The sequence below is a fragment of the Psittacula echo genome (assembly GCF_963264785.1).
Source record: "Psittacula echo genome assembly, chromosome: 2".
In the NCBI taxonomy this organism is placed as follows: Eukaryota; Metazoa; Chordata; class Aves; order Psittaciformes; family Psittacidae; genus Psittacula; species Psittacula echo.
The window spans coordinates 14,672,653-14,698,514 of NC_137737.1; the positions used below are offsets into that span (position 1 = coordinate 14,672,653).

Below are 25,862 nucleotides of genomic sequence, written 5' to 3' on the forward strand. Positions count from 1 at the left end.
AGGAATCCTTAAAACCAAATCTTTCATCTTTGTCCTCCCAAACAGAGTCACAGCCAGTAAACCCAAACCAAGTCACAGCACTGGGAGCTGACAAGAGACCATACGAAAGAAGGTGGTGGGTTAGGGCATCTGAAAGAAAACCCTGTGCTTGTGAGGGTTGCAGAATACATGTGAAACATCAGAGCTCTGAAATTGCTGATCTTCTAATGATTCCTGATCATAATGTACCCCTTGCAGGGAGAAGATCATTATTTTGACGGGTCAGGTGCACTTATGAGATGCAGACAGGGCTCTAGGTGCTTTCCTGGCCATTAATGAAAGGAGCTGACCTTAATGTCCTTTGCAACCCTAATCGTTCTATGATTCTGAGCTGAAAGACAATGTCTGCTGATACAGGCCAGTAAGGTTTCTAGTATTTCCCTAGAGCTATGCTGAAAATAGATTATGTCAACTTATGCTACGAAGCATCTAGTGTCTGGCTGAAGTGACCTGGAGTAAAAGGAGTTACTGTTCTCTGTACTGTGGTCCTGTTTCCACACGAAGACAACAGACAGTAGTTTTTCTAACCACAGTTTAGTGTGGATAAAGTCTTCCAAGAAGTCTTTGAGCACCACAAGCTTTTCTTACCCATCTTCAGTCTCACTCTCACACTGCCTTTGCTTGCTGTTCCCTCACTTTTGGATTCCCTTCACGCACAATCACAATGAAACCAATGCCCAGTCCCTGTCTTTGCTGCCAGTTTGCAAGGATCCATGGCAGAGTTCCTGCTCAGACTTTAATCATGCCTTGCGACAATGATTTCTGTTGATCTAACTGACATTAAACAATGCCATGTAATTGCCTTTCTGTTTTCTCTGAATAAGAAGTATGTGACATACCTGTTAGCAGCAGTGAGAGCCGAGCTTGAATACAGATTGAATGGCAACCAGCCACAGCCTTGCAGGACACCTCAAGTGCCAGTTCAGTGTTCACAGCAGTAGATGTAAGAGTTCATTTCTATATTATGGCTTCAAGCCATCTGGAGCTTATACTTCACTGACGTAAGTCACTTCCTCTCAGTTTGATTGGTGCAGATCACAGTGGTAGAGTTAAAACCAAAGATAAGGAACATCAGCTTGTAAAAGTGTTTAAATGATATAGCACACTACCTTCTACTCCTGAGGACACCCTTACTGTGCCCAGCTCCAAGTTACCATTTTCACTCTTGAGAGAATAAACTGGTGAAATCTGGCTATATTCAGGCAAGGATAATAAGACCTACTCTCTAAATAGCAGAACTCCTTTTATAATTCCTTTCTAAATCCCACCTGCAGTCAAGCAATTTCCCCTCTCACAACGTCTGGACATATTTCTCCCTAAAACTTGCTAGGTTTAGACTACAAGTGACGCTGCAGCCTCACTTGATTTCATTTTCTTTTCTTTTATTGTTTTCCACTGGAACCTGTGGCATTGAATACACTTCCCTGGAGATGGATGGCAACTTTGAAATGTCCTTCACATGAACTTTAAGAGCACAAGTTCTAATCAGGTACTGGTAGATACAGCAGTAAAATTTGCTCCTTGCAGCTTCATCAGGGATTTGCTCAGTGTTTCTTCTAATGTCACTTTATTCTTAACCATCCCCTGAAGCAGGTCGGTGGTGGGCCAGATGTACATTTCTGTTCAGCTTGCAGTAAGACACTACAGACTGTGGCAAGAACAGAAGTAAGCAGGAGGACTTAGGCTCAAAGTGTGGCTCTCCCCTGATTACATTGGGAAGATTCAAAATAGAGAAACACTGTCATTCTCCATACCAGAAAGGGATGTTCTGGTATGGGGAGGAAAGAAGAAAATGCCTTCACCATTAAAATGAACAATGCATTCTGCATCATATCATAGAGTTACAGTAATCCTACTTCCTCTGTGCCTTCCACGCACACATGCAACACATGTGCACACACATGGAACACACATGTTCACACACACTTGGGCTAATCTGACTCTATACCCAAGAGCACACCCTTTTCAGGGCTGGGTAAATCATGCTTTCATACTGCAGCCTGTAAAAGCTTTTTCTTGCAGTCTGCTTTGGCATTTGCCCAGTACTCTGAAAAGTGGAACCGATGAAAGGGGAGTAGATTCTATGCATTTGAGACAGATTAATAGACCAATGAATCCTTTTCTTATAACTTTATAATTGTAATGAAGTTGCAACTTTGTCTGTAGCCCAAGTTTCGAAAAACTTTGAGATTAAACTTGGCTTTTCTCAGTTAAAACAAGAGCAGTATCGATTACCGTCTCAGCAATATTGTGATCTGCTCACAGTGGCCTATGGAGAATACAAGTTTAAACAAAGGGAGAAGGTGGGCCAAGAGCTGCAGATGGTAGTTAAACAGACACTCAGATGCACACAGGCTCCCAGCAATCTTGGCTGTAATCGCTTATTCCTCAAAATGTTCTTGGGATAATTAAACAGAGGTTCCTTTAATTGCCTGTTGTTATAATGGCTGCAGAGAGAATTTGGCCATTTCTGCTTGGCTACAGCTCAGATGAATTCACATCATTTCCCATTGCCCACAAACAATCATTCCGTCATATGCCAGAGAGATGCATTCTCATTCCCTCTTCAGCTCCAGAGCAAGGAACAAGGGCCTCTTCACACAGCTTGCACCTGGAAGGTCCTGGTAGATCTTCAGTCTCTTTGTGGAATTGGTGGCAGCTTTTCCACTCGGGTCTCAGGGGCTCTGAGTCATTAACAGACCACTCACCTCTGCTCTAAAACCAGGACTCTGGCTTGTTTTGATCAGCAAAGCTGATGTTTGTTTCTCGCTATCTGGACTAGTAGGTATGATTCATAACATCTCATGGCACTGTGTACTTTCAAAGTTCATCTGATCAGGCCTGTATTTGAAATCACTCTGTTTCTGAATCCTAGTAAATCTACTGCAGATGTGAGACTTCTATATCCACGTCCAACTGGCAGGTCATCATGTGCATCCCTATGCAGATGTGGTGGAAAAGCATCCAATTCTTGTGTCCAAGCTCTTAAAGCAATCTCAACAACAGCACTAGGCCTGCAGCTGCATTAACTTGACTGCAAGGCTGGCTTGCCTTTCAAACTGCTGTAGGCAAGGGAGAGGAGTGCATGCCCCACCTAAGATGCATGAGTTCCCCATCCCATTCCACACATGGCTAATTGTCTCAGTTCAAATAGGGAGTCAAGTTTTAACTCTAAATTAGAGAAACTGTGGCAGCACTGTGGCATGACAGGCTATTTAGCAGGCAAGCAGAGCATCTAAAAGTGTTCTGCTCTTTCACATCAGTGAAACTCCAGAAATACTAGGCCAATTATGTGGGCATGAAAGGTCTTCTCAATGGGTTTTGCATGTCCGTCATTACAGCTTACAGTCCGCAGCTAAGTGCCCTTCTGGGTTACAAATAGATCCAACAAGGTTGGGGTTGATAGAGCACCACTGAAGACTGGTGTAAATGTTTGTATTACTGCTGTTTGTACCTTATCAGTTTGTGCAGGATGAATTTCCCTGTCTGAGATGTTCATCGTGAGTCCTGTCATCAGTACTGAAAAAATGCACTTTCATATAAAAAGAAATTACACTTTTTGGAATAAGTCAGGTCTCAGAGAGAATAAAACTGCATTAAAACTTTACTAAGCACATCAGTAAATTCTCTTCAGCTTTCTGACTCATTGCCCCCCTTCATATTGTTCCCTTGGCTCACGGTAGCTTACGCTTCTTTATAATGACAGCTGCCTTATTAGAGATAAATCTTGAGGTTTTGACACTGCAGAATGTAAATAGCACCTCGGAGTTGCAGTGCCTCTCTTATCTCACTAATAAGATACCAAGGGGGGAAAACAGTGATGCAAGGTCTGGTTTAGTCCTGAGATAGGTCTCACCTATGCTGGGAAAGGGTTGCCCAGAGCCACAGCACAGGCTCATCTGTTGTTGCCAGCAGGAAAAAAAGGCTTATTTCACTGACAGGTAAATGAATTGAAGTTTGGGAATATCAGACTAGTCTCATCACATCATTTCCTTCATATTGTTTCGTCCAAGTAGTACTTGGATCTTGGATCTTTCCCATTTGTTAAGCGAACCATGATGAGTTTGAAGAGAAAGGGCAACAATCAAGAGAGAAATAATCTAAACAATCTGCTAATGCCTAATTCTTTTCCAAATGTATAGTTCCTTTATATCACTCAAGAGGCTGTTTTCAAAGAACTGTTATTGTATCCCCATCCTTCAAACATTGTGCGCATTGTGTATACTAAAGTAAGTCAATCCTGTTGGGGTCCTTCCATTCAAATTGCTGGTTTTTCCATTAGAAAAGACCAGAAAGTATGATTAACATTCAAATGGCCAGGCGTTGCTGTTTTCAGACATTGGTTGTAAAGCATATTTGTTAAGCACCATCTGCTGTACGTTCAGAAAATAGCAACCAAAATTATTCTCTTCCCAGCTTTTAAATCAAATTAAAATGATTCTGCCTACTATCAAATACATTTTTTTCAGGTCTGTAATGTTAAAACCGCATTTATATAGACCTTGAATTGCTTTATCAATCTATGTACAGCTACACGTAGACCACAGAGTGGGACAGACACATGGGGGAGAAACTGTGCTACAAAACACCATGTCTAGAATAGGGCAGTGGAAGGAGATGAAGAAATGATAGCAATGTTGAGCCTGATTTGCAGATGTACTAAATAAAACAGGATGGATACAACTGAAGACAAAGCATTGTCTTACAAGTGTAAATTTAATGTGTGGTAACCACAGGACACAATGATAAAAACAGAAGCAATGTGTCAGTTAGAAGTCCTAAATAGGGATTATTAACTTTTCAGTATGGTTTAATTAGCAGAACAATTATTACCAACACTCCCAAACATCACAACGCTGTTGATGTTGAACTGTGTTGAAGAAATGTATTCCAATTATTAGCCTGAATTCAGTGAATAGCCAGAAAGCCATAAATAAACCTAAAGATTGTTTAAATGGAGAACAGTCACCAGACTTTTTTCTCAGCCCCTCTGTAAGGCCTTTCTGTCATATTTTTCTTAAAGAAGATTTTTCTCTTTAAGAACCTTAATGAAAAATAATGACTGTCAGAAGACATCCAGCTTGGAATGGGTCACACGGGAGCAGGAAGGGAAGGATTATTGCTTCACATTTGTGATGTGCCCAAATGGACAAGACAGCAGAACTGGAAGATCCTGAGCCTTAGAAGGGCTCTGCTGGAGCAACTTGTCCACTTTTCCTGTCCTCCCTGTCCCCTTCCTCATTGCCCTCGCAGCCCATCTGCCCATCATGCCTTAAGACAGTTTCTCATTTTGTACCTCTGCTTCCATCTCAGTGCATTTATTGCCCTGCTTTCTCTACCCAGCAGTGAATGTGAGCCTTGCAGGCTGTAGGCCATCACCAGCAGGACCCATAAGCCACATGTTGGAGAGGGCAGTGGATGAGGCAGGAACAGGAGGCGGCATTTCAGGGGCTGAGGCTGAATGTCATCCTGAAGGTGTGGATTGTAGCCTGATCTTTTCTATAGGCTTCCCATGTAAAGCTGAACATCTTCATTATTTGTGTTGTTCACCCTTTGGTACTACATCCTAAATACTTGGGGTCAGAGCACCACAAGTACTCTGCTCAAGGTGCCCATGGGACCTGCACTAGGTCTACTAGAGTTGCTAGAGGTGCCAATGGGACCTATATTCTCCCTCTATAAACAGAGCAAATGTTCTGAAAAATGTCAGTCTGTAAAGCCTTTATGTCAGGCAAACAAAATATTGACTGGTTTTGGGCTTAATCTCACCAAGGGCCACGTGAAGCCTGGCAAGAGAGAATTGAGGGCGAAGTCTGTAACTGCACACTGCTTCAGAGGAGAATCAACATTATAGCATTTTGGTGAGAAGGCTGCATCTAAAATTGACGGTGAAAATAATAGGGAGTAATTGTGACCACTAAGTGGTCATTTGGGGTAAAAGTTATGTGTGACCATGTAAGTAGTCACCAGGTACACTAGCATGGTCACCTTAGAACTGCAGACCTTGCCATCTCTGCATTGCCCTCACATCTCAGTCATGGAACAAAGACTGCTGAGATGAGCGTCCCCTCCTCAGTGTCTCACGATACTGAAGCAGCCTGCCACTGGGGACTTGAGATCAGTATACTTAGTACAAACCAAGAAAGGAGTCCCACAGCTACAGAGCATGCAGCACCAGCAGTCCTACTAATTTAAAGCAAAGTCCCTGTCACAGTTTAAGCCCAGGCAGTAACTCAGAACCACGCAGCTGCTCACTCACTCTCCCCCTCCCAGAGGGACAGGGAGGAGAATCAATATAAGAACAGTCCAGTAACTAAGGTACAACACAAACCACTACTGCTACCACCAACAATAATAATGATAAGGGAAATAACAAGGGAAGAGAATACAACTGCTCACCACCCGCTGACCAATACCCAGACCTACCCGAGCAGTGATGTAGCCCTTCCAGGTAACTGCTCCCAGTTTATATACTGACGTGCTGTAGTATGAAATACTTCTTTGGCTAGTTTGGATCAGGTGTCCTGTCTCTGCTTCCTCCCGGCTTCCCCTCCTCCCTGGCAGAGCATGAGACTCACAAAGTCCATGGTCAGACTAAACATTACTGAGCAGTAACTGAAAACATCAGTGTTATCAGCTTTGTTCCCAGGCTGAAAGTCAAAACCACAGCACTGCACCAGCTACTAAGAAGGAGAAAAATGACTGCTACTGCTGAACCCAGGACAGGCCCAAATCTCTTACTTTCTGTGCTCTCCTCACCTCAGTCTAGGAGGTAAGAGATTCCCCCAGAGAAGGTCATCTTCTTGCTCAGTGCTGATACCAGCCCATGCTTTTTGTGTTCATGATCTACTTACCCTTTCAGAATTAGGGCAGCTTCCTCTTCACAAAAAAAGTAAAAAGACTTGGTAATTGTGATGCCTGAGCTGGAGCCCAATGGACAGAAGCTTTGCCAAAACACAGATCAGTGGATTTCTAACAAATTTCCTTGTTCCCAAAGTTTCTGTGATTTCTGTAATGCATTATCATTTCTGTTCGACCAGTGGGAAAACTAAGGTAAATAGCAGTGAAATGACTTGCTCAAATGATACCACATGAATGAGTTAACACCTGCACAGAGTTAAAAAATCCCATCTCCCAGATCACAGGTAAAAGTAAAGGAAAAAGAGTTTCCATTGCTCCTCCCTCCCCTCCCAAGAAATAACAGTATTTAACATCAGTTCTTAGGAGAACATGGTATCACTGTGTGGGAGACATTGCTTTTCTGAGTCAGACCTCACAAAGCAGAACAGTGGTTTTCATTGCTAGCTATGAAATAATCAGGCATCAGTATTTATCTGCATAAAGATAATAAATATTAAGTTTATAAGGGAATAAATAATGTCTTTACAACCATACTCATCACAATCCTGCTTCCACAAAATTATATTAGTACAATATTGTTGCAAAAACTGTACAAACACTCAAAGACAAGCTGGGGCAAAGTTACTGCACAGCTTTGCATCTGTGTAAGATACATTGAACTACATAACCATTTTAAATTCAACAACGGTTTAAACGGCGACATACTGAAGACAGAAATGTAGTAAAATATTAAATAGATTTCCTATTTACGTGAATGCACCTCAGATGAAATCTGTTAAAAATTTAGCTTGAGTAACCGAAGCAATTCAAAGCATTAAAATGCAAACATGCTGCAGTGATGCTCTTGACACTGCAGAGCATTCCCCAGAAAATGCATCTGAAATATTTCAAGTAACCCATCCATACATTAATGGCTTCAAATATCTACTATATGTCATACACACTGTAACGTTCCCTGTAGCTTCTCTTCCCCTTCACCATTTGCAGGGTAACAGTTAAAGAATTATTCTGTCTTCTCCTCTAGAGTTATGCACACCAACGTGAAGAGAGTAAGGGCTGTGTAGCAGACACAGTGGGATTCAAACATCTGCATATCTATAAACCCAAACTAGCAAGCAAACATGCAGGTGCCTGAGATGGGAGAAACAATTTCCTCCAAACTCTACTCATTTACTTCACTCCCTTATAGACTGAGTGAAATTTTAACTGCACAACTGCATCAGGACATACCTACTTCTGGGTTTTGATCTATATTCTGCAGAACCAAATCCTTTTCTTGCTATGGGTTTTGAATGCCTGACAATGGTACTCAGTAATTTGAATAAGGTAAATACTTGCACTAAATATTACAAAATATCTTTAGTTTCTAAATTATCTTTTCTTTATCAGTTTCTATATTCACCTTCCTTTCTCCTTATTAACACCATTTATAAAAGTTATTGTGAAAGTAAGTTAAGAGGAACAAATTAATCCTGTAACCCCCCTTTTTAGCTGTGATCTCTCATAGCAAATTATTTATACTGATTTGTCTGCAGATGCTTTTATTCTAATATGGTAATATCAGAGTTTTATAATGAACTATAGTTAAAAGCAAGTAGAAGTCTAAGAACTGAAGGAAGCCACACAAGGACTGTGGATGACTTTTACAACTATAAAGCCAGGATGGTGCTAGTATGATCTCAAACCAGTTTAAAACTAGTATAGCTAGCAATAGTTCTTTTTATATATAAATTACCCCACTGAAATGGTTCCCTACTTTTACCAGTGCGAAAGGAAAAAAAATCAAGTTCAGTATCTCCCTTTAAGAATAATCAGAAACAAAATAGGGTAGGAAATTGCAATGTAATGTAGGAAATAGTTATGCTGACATTGAAAATCAACAGAAAACATTTCACCAATCTTCTAAAGTCACAAAACAAAAGGCTTCAAAAAGCCTTGACTTCTCTGATGTTCTAGCAGTAAATAGCTGCGTGATCATAGAGCAGATCTTTGTATAGAAATCATGAAGAAATACAAAATATCCTGAGGTTTAATATTTGATCCTGCCAGATGCTGAACTCTCTGGCCCTGACCCAGCAAACCATTTAAGCATGTGTTTAGAAGTCAGCATGCATGTTGCCCCACTGAAGCAAACGAGGTTATTCAAAGTTTGAGCACAGTTAAGTGCTTTGAACGATTGGGTCATTAAAGTACCAACCACTTACTGCCAAAGTATAAGGTTAAATTACAGCTATGAACAGGCTGTTACATAGCTGTCCATTATGAGGACTACATCCCACTCTTTGAAGGCTGCTTTGAAGCATTTCCTCACCACTGGTAAGAAGAAAATGTGGGTTGGTCTGGGCAGGAAATTCCTACATTCCCATCATTTCACTTTATGTGCAAAACCAAATTGTATTGATGCCCAGGTATAAGCATCACTTAGGGAAATATGAAGCGCTATCAATGATACTGGTAATTACACAATGCCACCCCTCTCCCACCATAAATACACACTCCATTAGAGCCAACTTCCTCCTATATTGCTGGGCTAGCATTAGCTCATAACTCACAATGAAAAGGGTAAAGTCATGCAAATAACAAATGCTACATGTCATATTTAGTATTGCTTAGAGTTTTGAAGATGCTGCTTGCTGCTGAGACATGTTTCTTTGTGGTGAAAAGAGTGTTGTCAAAAAGAAAACTTATGCCCTCTTAGTAGTAGGCAGGAGTTGCAATTTTATCTCAAAGTCAGGAACAAGGCTAGTTATAAAAATGCATTTGTAGTCTTTGTTCTGACAGTTGTACACTGGGAAATGCTGTGTTTCCACTACAACATATCCTGGAGGAAATCAAAACAGGTTTGTTGTGCTACTGGAAGCATAAAACCAGGGTTCTGCAGGTGTTTGCCTCATCTCAGCCCAGGAAAGGTCCCTTTCCTTAAGTCTGGTGACTTTTTCTACGGTGATTTAAGGGTTGTGAGAAAAGTAGGAATAGAAGATCATAAGTTTATTTTAATTATGGATTTCTATACCTACCAATACAATACCAGTTCTGTTCAGATCTCAAGAAATGATTCCACTGTGGTTAGTTTGGGGATTTTCGGTGGGTTTTTTTGCTGAGGGAGTAAGGATGTACTTTACCTTTCCTTGGAGAACCCTTTCAGTTTAGTTCTTATCATTTAGAGGTAAAATATCCACGTAGAAAAAAAAAATCCTATTACTACTTTCCCCTTTCTAGTTTGCCTCTTACCCTTATTCTGCCATCCTACCTCTTTATTTCCTCACATTATTGTAGCATTTTCATTCAAACACAGTGCCACATCATCTGAGGCATCAAAAGCCACCTCGTATTCATAGGAACACCTTATTTTGTTGTTATAGACTTTAGTGCTCAGGTGTCATGGTGACACTTGTACTAGAAATACTAATCTGTGCAAGGATCTTTACACAGAGAGGAATTCTGTAATGGCAGCACAGTTAGGCCTTTGTCCTGAAAGGTTTGGAGTCATAGAGTAGAAATGTTTCTGTAAGGAAGCAGAAACACCTCTCTTGCCGCAGGGCTTTCTGAAATGGTAAAACTGGACAGCAGAATAAGCATTTGATCAGCGTTATGCAAAGTTCCTGTTTGTCAAACAGTGAGACATAATACTGAGGCATAATGTCCCCTTACTCAGGTCTGTTCTTGAAATGCTTGAAACATCTCACCACTTCAGTGCTAAATGCTGTTAACTGCCTCTGTTTCCAGCCTGTCCAGCTGCACACACATGCGCTGTTATTCTCATATCCATTAGCTCTGTTATAACCTTGTCTACTTTTGATGAAAGCAAAAAGCAAAGTACCACTGTACAGTCATTCAAGATCAGTCCAGCTATTGCCAATGTCAGGTTCTGTCACTGGGAAGCCAAGAAGTGTCAAACTGCATTTGAATCCTGCATTCCAAAAAAAGCAGAAAAATCTTTCATGAGAAGAACTTACTTCTTTCAGATTATCTACTGAAAGCTACTTATGTGATGCAAGGATGGGGTCACATTTGGGTAGGATATTAAAAATACCTTAGTTTTTCGCTCTAAGTGCATACCTTACACTGCAGAAGAAAGGTGCTCTTGGAAGATGTGGGAGTACCCACCGAGTCTTGAGCTACGACTCAAATTGCTCTGCTTGGCTATGGCTTGTCTCCATGGTTTATAAAATTCAATATATATGATAAAAATAGACATAATTGAAAGTAAATGAAGAGGAAGTAAATGTATATGACCTCCACATATGCCAGCTAAAAGCCGACTTTGAAGCGATGATGATATGGGAGATATGGAACAAAATGATGCAAAGCAGACCTAAGCAGATTGGTAAAATACCAGTGACATTCCCCTGGTGGCATATGGCATTCTAGAAGATTTCCTATCCATAAACATAAAAATTATGCATAAACCCAGAGCCTCATTTCCTCAGTGAAATACAGAATATTAAATTACTTGCCAGGGAACACATAGCAGGTTAATGGTGAAGCTATTGATCCAAGTCTTTCCTTTATTCCATCCACTGGATTACAGTGCTGTTTCTCAGACTTTCCTTTAGGATCATTCTTTGGTTGGAACTTCTGCTCCTTCAAATATATTTCACTTTACAAATTGGCACAAAGTTATATGCACAGATTGACATAAGCATAATCAAGACCAAAACTCACACAACCATCAGTTTTGCACGGTGAATATATGTTGTGGGGTTTAACCCTATGCCATATGGATTTTCAACCTTCTGCTATTATTAAAAACACATTATTGCATACTAAACACACTTAGCATACTAAAATTGGATTATCAGTGAATTTTGTTAAAAATAAGTCCCCGCTGGTGTGCAGGAAGTTTCCAGGTGTAACATCCTAGGGGTAATACTTCATGAGCCCTAGCATCCAAGGGCAGTATTTCATGAACCAAGACAGCAGAATTAGAAAGAATGCTGCACTAACGAGGAAGATGGGCTGCAACCCAAACTCTATGAGGCCAGTGGTAATGCTATTATTGATGTTACTGGACTAGACTTTCAACTTTCGAATAGCCTGGAAGAAGAAAAGCAAACAGAAGAGTGGAGTGAGACAGGGCAAGCTGGGACTGATCTGGTCTGAATAGCTCAACTGGGCACACAATAAGTACAGATATAAAACCTGTGCCAAGTTGAAACTTGGGAGCAATTTCTAGAAAAGCAGAACTGCTTAGACTGTATATGTGAACCCTTATCACTGCCTTGAAATCTGCAGAGTTTGGAGGAAAAAACTCTACAGCACCATAAGGGTGCAATCAGACAGCTTAGAAAAGAAACCACGTTCCTCTCTTCCTCAGCCTACATCACTAAAGCGAAAAGCAGGGGGCTACCCTTAATTAGGCAGATGTGAAAAAGCTAAACCGAGGAATGAGTTCTCATTTTGAGAAGACCTCTAGGTCAGGCTTCAAAATGAACTCTTTCAAGATTTCAAAATAGAATTTGTCCCCTCTTCACCCAGCATCAGTTAAGCATTGCTTGAATGTGATCAGTGGATTGAGAGAGCTGGAGGGCTCTCCCTTCACCTTTCACTCACCTTTATCAGTCAGAAGAAAAGGGAAGGACAGTTCACACCATCCCTGTGTGCAATTCACTTTGCCTGTATTTTTATTTTGGAAACACTGAGCAGTAAGTAACAAAAATGTATCAGTAATGAAAATCTATCCTAAAAGAGAGGTAGGCAAATAACCTTGGTAATGGCTTAGCCCCCTATCTCAGCATCAGACACTAACAAGCTGTAATGTTCTTCTGTCTAACTGATGCTTTGAATTACTTTAATGACTGCCATTTTATATTTTAACTCCTTGGACCAACTGCAATTGTCCTAAATTTTAGCTTTGCCATTCAATTATCACATGGGACACATAAAACTCTTGTAGTTTCCTGCTCTGATAGGATCTACACATTTGCAATTCTGCTTCCCAGTGCACTTGTGTGTGGGGCTTTGAAACCCTCCCTGCCAGTAAAACCAAATTATTTGACTGTTCTGAGAAAATGAATGCAAAGTGACAGAAAAAGATCAAGCTGAGTTTATTTAAGATGTGGATAAAAGTCCACGAAACGCTCTTGGCATTATTGGCCCAGCTCTCTTTAACACTGTGGTGGTGCAGCATTTTGGTTAGCGTGGTACCTAAGCTAACCGGTCTTGCTTAGCATCCTCCTCCAGGATGGGACTGCAGGCAGATTGTACAACCCAAGTGTGTTGCACCCACTCACTGTAAACTCAGACCCCACAAAACTTCCTGGAGAAGGAAGAATTGAAGGGGAAAACTGTTCAAAGCATTACAATGTGCAATTTCAATGCAAGGCATAACAGAAGTAGCTATGTGGGAGGATATTACTTCATTACAAACCTAAATCAGATGCCCAAAGATTTCTGTCATCTCCAGAGACCATTCCATCAGGCTCTACAAGAGGTTTTCCAGTGGAAGAAAAATAGCCCGACACCCTCCCCCCTCTCCTCCAGGCTTGAGAAAGTTGTATGGCTTTTTTAACAGTTTCTAATGAAATCCCATATTATTGCTTCTCCCTTGGGAGACTTCAAAGTCATGCAAACTTCACAGAGCCCATATGTTCATAAACCTCAAGCAAAAGACCAGTAAGGAAATAAATTGCAGTTTTCCAATTAGCATTTGACATTCTTTACTGTTTTTTTTTTGCTGGGGTGAATTTGTCTTTCTTCTAAACCATCCTGATAAATGAAATGAGTTACTAAACCCGGCATTATTTCATGTTTTAAGGCACGCTGAAATCAAACACTCCAATTCACAGTGGGATTTGCTCTCTGCAAAATATTTGGTTGAAATATGAAACAAACCCAGCAGTTTCAAACATGTTAAAGGGGCTAATATGTACATGACTATTTTCTTCAAGCTCCTTATTGTGTATTCACAGCTACTGCCAAACACAACAGCAGAGACGGGGCATTAGGATATGAAATGGGAAGTGGTCAGGTTTTCAAAGCGAGCTGCTGGGTGCCGAACACTTTTGAAAGTCTGGCCCCTGACTCTTTGGTGCTGTTCCAGAAAGAAATATCTCTCTGCTGGCAGCTGGCCAACCACCTTTGGAAATCATTTTGCACAGTAATTTCAGTAAAGCATAAAAGCCAATCCCCAGCTTTCTCTGCCTGATTAAGCACTGTCACCAATCGCTATGCAGCTCTAAGGTACGCATGAAATATTCCTAGATAAATCCTCCATCTCCAGAGAAATGTGTTTCCTGTACAACTGTAAATCCAGGTTCTGTGTTGAAACTAATCCAGTCTGGCAGTGCTATGGCCCTAGAAAAGTTTCCTTGGAAACGACAAATTTATGCAATGGCAAAGTCATCCAATCTTTTCATGCCAGTATATTATATTAAAAACACCTGGTTTATTTATACAATGACTTACAGATCACGGTCCTAGAAATAATAATACATAAACTTTATAGCAAAAAATATACATATAATAATTCATCCTTCTATGATATATAGAAATGATGTATATTCATGTGTGTGGACATATATATAAATATATGGGTTGTACTTACGTTTGAGGGCACTTGTGTATAGATATGTGTATGTACATACACACAGTATACATTTATATATCTTTCTAGGAGCCATGTGTGTATACATAAACACACATAAATACACACACAGGAGCATATTTACACTCTGTGAGTAGACATGTATTTCGCAGTATCTGCACACAAACAGCTGGAGTCCTTCACTGGCTGTGAGCATCAAAGGGGTTAGTGACCACCCGCATTAATGTCCAGGGGAAGAGAACTAGTGTCATCGCTGTGGGCACAGGACTGGCTTGATGCATCTTCCTTTGTGAAGAACTAAATTTGCTGGACAGTGGCATCCTGCAATACAGGGCTTGTTGCATGGGCCAATCTCGTTCCAGTTGTCACATGTTTTGACACATCCTGGACCACAGGTATCATAAACTGCACCGTGTTTACACTGAGTTGCTGTAAGACAGTTAAAGGAACAAAATACCATATTACACAAAGGCCACAAGGAAAGTTAGCTATCTGCTTGGTTTCTACTGCAAATATCAAACCCCACATTTTGGTATAGTGATCATGTAGAGGAAAAAAATTACTCATGAGATTGCACTACATTAAATTCAGCACTACTTTACATCACAAATATAATGGTAGCAAATTTCCTAATCAAAAGGTATCAAGTTCCTAGCAGTCTTAACTTCTTTTGAGTATTTTAACACAGCTGATGGTATATAAAGCTTTGGTAAGGTTTGTATCCATAAGCAGATCTATGCTTTGTATTTGGCTTGACATTGTTCATTTATTTGTTACTATAATTTATCAAAGATTCCTGAAACATTTACAAAGACAGACAGTTATTATCAGTCCCACCCCTGCAGGAAGAAAAGAGAGTCATTCACCATGTCAGATTTTCTAGCCCTAAGATTATACTTTCAATATTGCACATTGCAGCAAATTCAAACAATGCTGTTAATTCCGCAGCACCATTTCTAAACCACAACAAAACAATGAAATCAGTTATTTCCATGCTTTATGCTATTTTACACCAAGGGATCACCAAGAATGAGAATTCTTGTACTTAATGATTCCAGTATCTATTCATTGATTTATGTAGTTGACAATTCAATGCATTTCCGACATAAGAGACCGCTGAGGGCTCAGCTAAAAGCTCTATATCCCCTCAAGATCAATATTTAAACTCTTAACATTTTATATGCTGACTTTTTAGTACGGAGAATAATACATGCTTTGATAATGAATAGAAGTCTGTTATTCTTTCTAATGGCTGTGGTGATGGTAAAACCAAGTACTAATAGTTTATAGATGGTAAGGGATTCTCAAGCATCCAGAATCATCTCTTCCTATTTACAGAGAGGTGGTTGCATTATGAAGGTTTCCTCCATTTTGGGAGAGATAGAAAGTCCAGATTTTTTAAAGAACAGTTCTGTTATGGACAGAAGCATGCTCTTTCATGGTGAGGATTTGCCTTAGAGTGCCATTACAGTACTGTTATTATTCATAAAGAGAAAATAGGCAGAAATATACTGATTAAATATGTATAAGAGTGTATAACAGAGGATGGAAGTCATAGTGCTAAAGCATCATAAATTTAAGGGGTTCCTCCTCACCAGTGACAAGGTGATCTTCAAAACAGCACCAACTTCTTGCAAGTTCTACTTCTTACGATTTTTATGATATTTACGTATATGTGAAAAGTAGCCCTGAAGAACGACTTCTGGCAGGAACACATATAAAGTTCTCGGGACACAGATATTAAATAAATAAACAAAAAAATGGATAGTACAGCAGAATAATACCCTGGAGTTATAGAGAATTGACAGCTAAATATTAGATAGATACTAGATTTTAGGTAGGTATTAGGGACAAAAAAGCTCTCTAGCTTTCAGCATGAGAAAGTACCAGAGCAAGCTACCCAAAAACTCTGGGAGACACATTTTACTGCACATCCCTTTAGAGCAGGTTGGAAAAAAACCATGTTACAGCAATGTTCAAGACAGGCTTATTCAGCTTGTGGGAATAGATGTTTTAAGCACTTTTTTCCAGCTTTCCCCTTCTCTCTTGCATGCGCTCTGCTCTACCACACACGGATGTGGTATGTCAAAACACCTCCTTCTCCTTCAGATGATGCCGTGTAGAAGATAACATGACTTTATTTTCTGCTGTAGGCAGTCTAGAGTGGCATTATTAACTCGCTGTCAAAGGGAAAATCAGAAAAGTACAATGGCTGCTGTTTCCTGGATGGCTTTTATTGTTGAGTGCTTCAGTTGCTAACATGTGGTGTGATTGATCCAGAACATTCCATTTCATCAACACTTTAAAAAATAAAAATAAACAACATTCTGCAGTAGGCTTCCTGGGGCCTGCTGAAATGAATCAGTACCATGTAAACATGGAAAACAGAAGTGATGCCATTGCACCCGTCTTTTAAGGCAAATTCCTCTCTTAAAGAACCTAGCTCTGTTAGTAATAACTTCCTTAGTACACTAGCAAAAAACCACTGATTCAAAAACCCAACCCCAAAGCACAAAAGTTACTAATAATACTGCATTTTGCAATGTTACCAGTCCCAACAGGATTTTTCCACTCTTCTTCTAGAACATGTGTTTGGCATGACAGATGCGAGCTTCCTCAGACCACTTTCTGAGCTGGCAGGATGATAGCCAGCTCCAGTCCAGAAGCCATATAGACACATAAATACAGTACTGTGCCTGAGCTAATAAACCCTGCCTAATAAGGCTATACAGTTTTCAGACCAGGGCCAGTTTATTCCAGCCAGTTTGGCAGTTTCACAGAGAAGGCTTGTATCTGTCTGCGCCTGCCTTTCTAGACATGGCTGTAATTATTTAGGAGGAATTCTTGTTCCCCAACACAAAAGCCAAAACACCTAACATGGAACTGCTGAAGGATTCCCTTGATGGATGATATCTGGTAAATCTGATTCCACAGAAATTCCTAAGCTAATCTGTGCATCAAGGAATCGTCCTGCTTCTGCTGGTGTTGGACAATATGGGCTTTCGAGGCGTTTTGTAGGACTTTCAAACCGAATGTTACTCGTGGTGCTTGTAATTCACAACGTCTCCCTTTCTAACATAGCAGAAGGCAACAGATCTGGGCACTGACCTTTCAGTGATACACTTGTGTTAATCTTTTCAACTTTTAGTTTTTAATGAGTTTCCACTGAAATGTCAGAATAGCCTTCTGATACGTACCCACACGCAATAAAGCAATTAAAGGAAAGCAACATGTAGCAGGGAAAAAGAGTGACTTTGGCCAGAAAATTCCAGCAGAGAAGAGGGGACCAAGGAGAGAAGAGTCAAAATCATATATACATTCATCCTCCTCTAGTCCAGCCAATCACATAGGAAAAAGAGAATATTGTTCAGTTTTTATGAGGCTGTTAGAGCGTGTCAGCACATCAGTGCTACCATGTGCATTTTGCACTTTATTATAGCCCATATCTGCTTTTTATTCTTGCCTGTATAGTCATGCCCATGACAGGGAGTTATTGCCATCTGCCATCCTTGAGTCTTCTTTCTCTCAGTGCCCTCAGAAATTTAATGTTAAATTACTATGGTCCAAGGCCTTTCACCTCTTCAGATTACTTAATTGCACTTTATAAACTGCTTTCTTGGCCTTTCGTGGGCTAACTCCCCCCCCCCCCCTCTTTTTTCTACCTGTTTCCTCTTCAAACCTCTTCCATTTGTATCCTTTATTTTACACCTCGTATCACTTTATTTCTTCTGTCCCTCATGCTGGATCTCTTGGCTTTTTTTCTTCTCCGTCACTCATCATATTTCTTCATGTGCCTGTCCTAACAAGTCTCACTTCCCACTATTTCCCACAGAAACCCATATTCTTTTCCAAACGCTCTCAGTTCCCATGTGGATCTCACCAAACTTTTCCTACCCTAAGCATATTCCTTACTCATTAGCGTCTTCTCTTCATCCCTCTAGTTAAATGACAGCTGACATTCCCCATACTAAGCCAAGCTCAAAGGACAGCAAACCTTGAGCAGAGTATTTTGTAGAGCACTGAGAGGAGGATATGCTGCTGCACTGCGGGAAGAAGAAGAGCAGGCAGGGAACAAGGCATGTAATTCAGCCTCCTGAGCATCCTGTTTGGCTGGCCCTCCAGACAACACAAGCTTTCTGAAGGTTGTAAAAATGAGCTAAACATACAGCAGTCAGGGTAGAGGAACTGGCAACCACACAAAATCTGGTTTTATAACACACAAAAGAATAATTAAAACCTGACTTTACTAATAAGCATACTCCATTTTCATCAGAACACAGCTCTTCCAAGTATCCCACTAGCTATGAAATGTCAAGCAGGAAATGAAAGTCACAGAGCGCTAAAATTTTATTACAGATATATTGTTTCATACCCAGGAACTTTTATCCATAATTAGGACACAATAATTGTAACTACAAGTTTTGGGGAGAAAAAAAACAAGTTAAAGATTAAAATCTTGATGCTGGCTGCTGTAAATTATGGATTGCAGTGGATGCACTTTAATGTAACGCTTACTGCATGATTTACTGTAGAAGATGGTGCTACTTTTCTGATATTGGATGCTTAAGAGTTTTGAGGGTGCTTGACCGATACAGCTTATCTGTATTTTCTGCTTAATAAGATTTCCTCTTTCCCTCTAGAAGCCTGCACTGAGATTAAAAACTTGGGTGGATTTAAGCAGTTCTTTCATTAGCTTTAATGAAAGATGTGCATTTAAATTCCTTCATAATGTTCTCTCAAGGCCTGTTTTTGCCTCAGAAACTTTTCTTGTCTTTGGTAAAATGCCAGAAAAAAAATGTGCAAAGAAGCTTCAATTAGTTAAGTCGTGATATGCCAGCACTTGTATAAACTCCTTAAGGCAGGGACTGGAGTATTTATTCCTTTTACAGCATCAGCCACAGTGAGGTCTCAGTCTGAAGTGCTTTGGACAAAAAAATGAATAACTAAAGTCAGGATGCTAGCAGATCAATAGATTAAAATTACATACATTATATGTCTGAGACCACATTCTTGAGTAGGGCTTTCACTTAGTGACACCCTGCTTGGATTTTAATGTTCCTTTGTAAAAAAAGAGAAAAAAGAACCTTTTGGGAACAGTCAATCAAATGTAATTTACTCTGTCACTCCCTCATCCCTGCTATCGTGACTTCAACAGAAAAGGAAATTGAAGTTGAGAGAGCAGACCCTGAGCCACAAATGATCACCAAAATAGACCACAGAGCAATAGCTCTTCGACCAGCAGTGAGTATCCTTCTCTCATTGTTGGTTTTTTTTCTGACTACCGTCAATTGCTTTACATAAACCTGAATACACTTCCAGGCAAACCAATACCATTATAGAATGTCCTAAATTAGTGAGACCATCATCAGGGGAAATATTAATCAGCAATATTGTGTTTTATTTCAAGTGACCACAACCACAGGCCACCACTTCTCACAGAAACAATTATGCACAATCACTTGCAATTAATGTAGTCCTAATCACATGGGGAATCTGGTCCAAGCACCAAAGATAATGCAGGTTTGAATTTTAATATTCCCATTAAATACATTCTCTCTCCTTCCCTTGTTGAACCTACTGCAACCATATATGCATGTTGTCTCTGGAAATATAGCTGTGTTTAACAGGAGGTCAAAGGAGTCTAACACCCTCTGTAACCACAGAATCCTAGAATGGCTTGAGCTTGAAAGGACCTTAAAGCTCATCCAGTTCCAACCCCCAGCCATGGGCAGGGACACCTTCCACTAGACCGGGTTGCCCCAAGTCCCGTCCAACCTGGACTTAATCAACTGTTTTACATATCCTGAGAGAAAAAGGCATGTACTTCTTCCTGGAAATACATAAAATTAAGACAGGTGGCATTAGAGGTGAAAAGTTTTGCAACAAAATAAACATTTCTAGTATTTGATGGTTACAAATCTTTCCTCGTAAGGTCTTTCTCTATAACTCAGTATGTAAATTCCCTGCTGGTACAATTCCGGTCCTTTCTAGATAGTTCATTTTTGATCCTCCTCCAACAGTAAAAGGACAGTAGCCTATTAGCCTATGTGCTGGCTTACAAAGAAGCAGTTCCAAAACACTTACCTGCACAGTTCTGCTCTGGTACCCAGTGGACTTTGAGCCCTTCCCTCTGACAGGCTCGGGCATATGCCAGGAATGACTCGCAGTAGCAGTTTTTATGAACTGGGCACTCGCACATGTCAGTCACACAGGACCTGCAGAACAAAGCCCCAGAACAAAGAATCAAGGAAAGCTTTGGTAGATACCTGTCTGAGGTTTGGAGCTGTTTACTTTCCAGCCACATGGTGTTCAATGCTACAGCAACTTGTGCTAAATGGCAGGGAAGTTAAATGTGTCTCTGCTGTTACATCCCAAGGGCTCAGCTCTTTTTTAATGTGCTGCTCTGATGCAGAAAGTCTCAAGGGCACCAGGTAGACAACCATGCAGAAAAACAGGGAGGTGAGAAGAAGATACAATAAATGTCAGGCAAAGTGTATCAAGACCACAGTGGGAGAACGCAAACTCCATTTTTGCAACAACTGTGTTTCAACACAAGATAAAGACTTCTTTCTTATTCCCTGCAAAGTAGTAATTTAATAATTATACCAATGGTAAAAGCAGCATTGTGAAGTGGATGAGTTCTGCAGGTAATAAGCACATGCCCGTCCATACAAAGAATGAGAAATGGTGCCTTCTACTAGGTTACCTCCAACCTCTCCTTGGCTTTGAAGGCCCCAACATAGCTAAATGCCTGTGTTCTCAGCAGCATCATTACTAAATGGCAGACTTTAAGAGACTCCAAAGGAGCAGGGGCGATGCAGCATAACTGAGCAGTTCTCGTGCTAGGAAATCCCACAGGCACTTGTTAATATCACCCTCTTCTTCCATTGCATAAGATGGAATCATCACAAAACGTTGCAGGGAGCAAAGTTGCTAACATGGCTGAAAGTGAAACTGCTACTGTGTGTGTCACCACTATATTTCAAGTTATTTCATTCAGAGCATGTGCCCATTTGGCACAGACCTAAACTATGACTGGCAAGAGCCAGCAGACTTGCAGTCAGCAGTTTCTGCATATGCAGAATGCTCAGGTGCTTCGGCAAATGCAGCAATGCAAATTTAGAAATGCCAAGTAGCTAGTGCTTTCATTAGAATGCAGGGACAAGGTGCCCTCTGAAAATCATGCCTTCAGTTCCTCTGCTTTCCAGGAGTAGCTCTGTGCGTGCACCTTGGGTGTTCCTCTGCTCCATGCACATGCAGGAACTTTTCTATGTTTGTGAGAGGTGCAAATCCTCTAGAAAGACCAAGGGCTGAAGTGAAAAATGAGCTCTCCATGTTAATTGTTCTTGCTGTGGACCAAAATTTCAACTGTCTATAGAAAAATAATGGATACAGGCTTAATTTTCCAGAAAGCTTCCCTATAGCTGAGTAGGTAACAGCTTGGAAAAGGTGCAAGCACCTCAGAGTAACTAGGAGCCCTAATGGCCATACAATGCTTTAGTGTCACTGGGAACTCTTTATCCAAAACTACGAGAGAAAATTAATGGTCCTTCAAACACAGACAAGCTTGTTTTTTCATATCCAACAGGGCCCCTTAAAAAGGAGTATTTACCCTTGCCAAAGTCACTGGCTCTTTCAGTGACCATTCACATGGTTAAACCCAACAGTTGTACTTGACATTTCCATGAGCTTTTCTTCATTTTACTCTCAGTGGACCCCCACCTCGATATTACCTAAAAAATCCACTGTGTGACAAATAAGCAATGTAAGCGCTAATGTAAAAAGGTTATCTGTCCTGCAATTACTGATAGATGCTTACTGTGAACAAACAGAATTGCTTTGGATCAAGTCTACAACATGCTTGTTTCTACAGACCAGTGGTTTTCATTTGAAATAACTTTACTTTCTAGGGATGATGCAATTTTATTTCACTTTAGTTCTGCGGTAGGTCCCTTTACATCTTTCCCAGTAACAGATGTTGCTGTATGGGTATCACAGCTGATGGGCTGCAAGAAACAGATTAGCACAGCATCCCTGGCATTGTTTGATGTTGTTAGCTGATAAAAGGCCTTGTATAAGCACAAAGGGTCACCTTTTTATGTGACACACTAAACGACTTTACACTGTTTCCTTTGGCCACAACGTGTCTGTGATGTCTTGCTAGCATCCCTGCAGCTGGCACTGTTCCATATACCCCACAGCATTCAGGAGGTGTATGTCTCATTTTACACTGAAGTAGATGCTGGTTTGCTGGTGCAGCAAATTATTAGCACAAAGGGAGTCTCTAATAATCTTAGAACCAGAGGATGGCTTGGGTTAGAAGGAACCCCAAAGCTCATCCAGTTCCAACCCCCTGCCACAAGCAGGGACACCTTCCACTAAAGCAGGTTGTTCCAAGCCCCATCCAACCTGGCCTTGAACACTGCCAGGGATGGGGCAGCCACAGCTTCTCTGGGCACCCTGTGCCAGTGCCTCAGCACCCTCACAGGGAATAACTTCTGCCTAAGAGGTTATCTCAATCTCCCTTCTGTCAGCTTAAAGCCATTCCCCCTTGCCCTATCCTTCCATGCCCTTGTCCACAGATACAAATCCCATTATCAAGATACGATATCATCATCTTTTTGTCCCTGTGCTAACCTCCTTTATCAATCACAATTTACTGCACTCCACACAGATTTAGTTATAATTAAACTCTGTGTTATTTAGGAATGCTTGCCAGTACCAGGTTGGCTATGTGTTCACCGACTTCATGACTTAGAAATTATAAAATCCTAAACCTGAGGTACTTCCTCTGCTTTCTAGAGCATAAATACATTTCCATTATCCACAGGGGGATGCCACCTCCTGCACTGAGTCAATGCACCACCAGCTATACCAGGTGCTCCCATCAGGTCAAGATACCACCATCAGCCACGCAGTCTTTTTAATCACCAATACACTGGTGGCAAGACTAGCACTCACCCTGACAAAGCCTGGCCATGGTCTGGGGGATAAGGGAGGCCAGGGCACTGTTTCTGGTCTGCAGAAGCACAACCTCTTTGAGGTTGCATGGAGTTTAGCCCCTGCATATACGTGACACTACACCGTTAACCCTTGGCATCCAGAGATGTCCAAGGCTGTTCCAATTCAATGTTTCACTCTGGATTCTCAGAGTTTCACTCCAGAGTGAAACATCTCGAGTTTGGCTGGAATTAACACGATATGCTACAGTGTTCAGCATGTGTGTCCACTAAGGAAGGTAGCATGCCTCATGCAACACAAACAGTCCTCTGATTCATTACACACCTAATTGCTTGGGTAGCTTTTATTTTCCTGAAGTGTTTAATCCTGTTGACAGCTGCTGGGCTCAAGCCCTAAGCGTGGCTAAGGAGCAATCATCAGATTGCGGCAGGTTTATTAATGAATTACAATTCCTAATTACTTCTAAGAATATATTAATTACAGTCAAATGAAAAATGAGGGTAAAGGAAACAATATCCACAGCTACTAAGAAGTATCAATCAAAATAAACCCTTTTTTCCCCCCCTTAATGAAATTCCTTGGTGGCAAGTTTAATACATTAGTATTAATTGTACTTAGATGGATTGGCAGTTGAAGGAGCCAGGTCTGATAAATAGATTCGGTGACACTAAGTGCATGTATGCAGAGGTTTAGCTGTACTCTAATCTGACAAACAACAGGAAAATAAACTTCTAGTAAAACTCCGGAATTATGCCGATAATGAAGTTGTACTGACAAGGTACCACACTGCACACTAACAGAGACTTTGGGTCTTCCAAGGTATAGTGACGCTTTACCAAGACCGAAATATTTGCTTAAATGAAGCTTCAATATAAATCCATTACAGTCATACAGAAATAATCCCATAAGATTGCAGGGCACGTTACTTATTAAAGAAGCCATTTTACCAGCTACAGAAATACACACAAGATACTTCTGGGCAGCTCAGCTCTGCTCTCAGTGAAATCATACAGAGAGGCAATGATGTTGTCATTCAAAACAAAATGACATTTCTTTTAAGGACATATTTACATTCATCTGTTATGGTGCGCTTTATCTGGAGACCCTGCTTCAAATAAGCACCAGAGCACAGCCAACCTCTCAGTCCTCAACTGGTACCAAGTGCCTCACTGTGATGCCTTTTGATGCTGTGGATGCTGCCTGCAGGGTGTGTGTCAGAGATGCCGCTAATCAGGGGTGTATAATCACCAACTGCTGCAAGGGGAAATCCATGAAAGTGAAGGCATCCGGCAGCTGTGGGACACACCCTTGGAGGAGACAAACACACACACACTCTGCTGCCACATCTTCAAAGAGAACTGCATGAGTACACTCCTTCAGCAACAGCCCTTTTTCACATTAAACCATGGAAAGTCTCCAAGTCCTACAAAGGGCAAAGAACCGAGTCCTGTGCTACATGCATGATTAAAAGGAGGAAGAAGAAAAGATCAGAGCAACAAAGCCTACAGCTTTGTCAGTGCCACACAGGACTGAAATGGCAGATGTTCACTTGCTGAACACGACCAGTTCCTTTTCCTTTGCAGTACACACAAATCCACAACCAGAACCTGGGGAGACCTTATAATGGTCTTCCAATACCTAAAAAGGGCCAACAAGAAATCTGGAGAGGGGCTTCTACAAAGAGCATGTACAGACAGGACAAGGGGAATGGCTTTAATCTAACAGAGGGGAGATTGAGATGAGACATTGGTGGTGAGACACTGGCACGGTGTGCCCAGAGAAGCTGTGGCTGCCCCATCCCTGGCAGTGTTCAAGGCCAGGTTGGATGGGGCTTGGAGCAACCTGCTCTAGTGGAAGGTGTCCCTGCCCGTGGCAGGGGGTTGGAACTGGATGAGCTTTGGGGACCTTCCAACTCAAACCAGTCTGGGATTTTAGGAGGGACTATTTCTTTTTGGATGGGTTTTTTTTCCACATTTCACAACAGGAGTTTGATGCAGGGCATTTTTCAAACCTCCTGATGCCTTCAAGAAGTGGCTCTATACAAATGGAAACATCTTCTCTTTCTACCAGTAGGTCTCAACAGACTTTACAAAAGCCATTAGAGATAGTGCATCACTACATTTGTTTTATGTATGTGAAGAGAGGCATCAGGAGGTAAAAGAGTTTGTACCTGGTATAAGCTGTACACTTCCAAACTCCAAAGCCTGAAGGGTTATCTATCTAGATAGGAGAACTGATTTCCAGCCCCACCATCCCAAGGGACAGACTTCTTAGGATAACTCCTTACTGGATATGCCAAATCAGAGTTTTTAGTACAAAGCTTGGTCTAATTTAGCAGTAGTTAGGAAAACTGCCATATGCCAGTTGTTATGTTGTTCTAAGAAAGTTTGTTTGGTTTGGTTTTCCTACAAAGTTTCAACAAGTTGCCATTACTTATGGTCCCAGATAGAAAAGT

General features: G+C 41.0%; 1 protein-coding gene across 1 annotated transcript in view; it reads right to left on the bottom strand.

The window, feature by feature from the left end:
* Positions 1-14,693: 14,693 nt before the first annotated feature.
* BMPER (BMP binding endothelial regulator) overlaps positions 14,694-25,862 on the bottom strand; it is a gene marked incomplete at both ends in the record, with an annotated part of 141,762 nt that continues 130,593 nt past the window's right edge. The window contains 2 exons of the mRNA XM_080611127.1: positions 14,694-14,875; positions 20,531-20,661. Of these exons, the coding sequence (XP_080467253.1) occupies positions 14,694-14,875; positions 20,531-20,661 (313 nt within the window). The remainder of the gene's footprint in view (positions 14,876-20,530; positions 20,662-25,862) is intronic.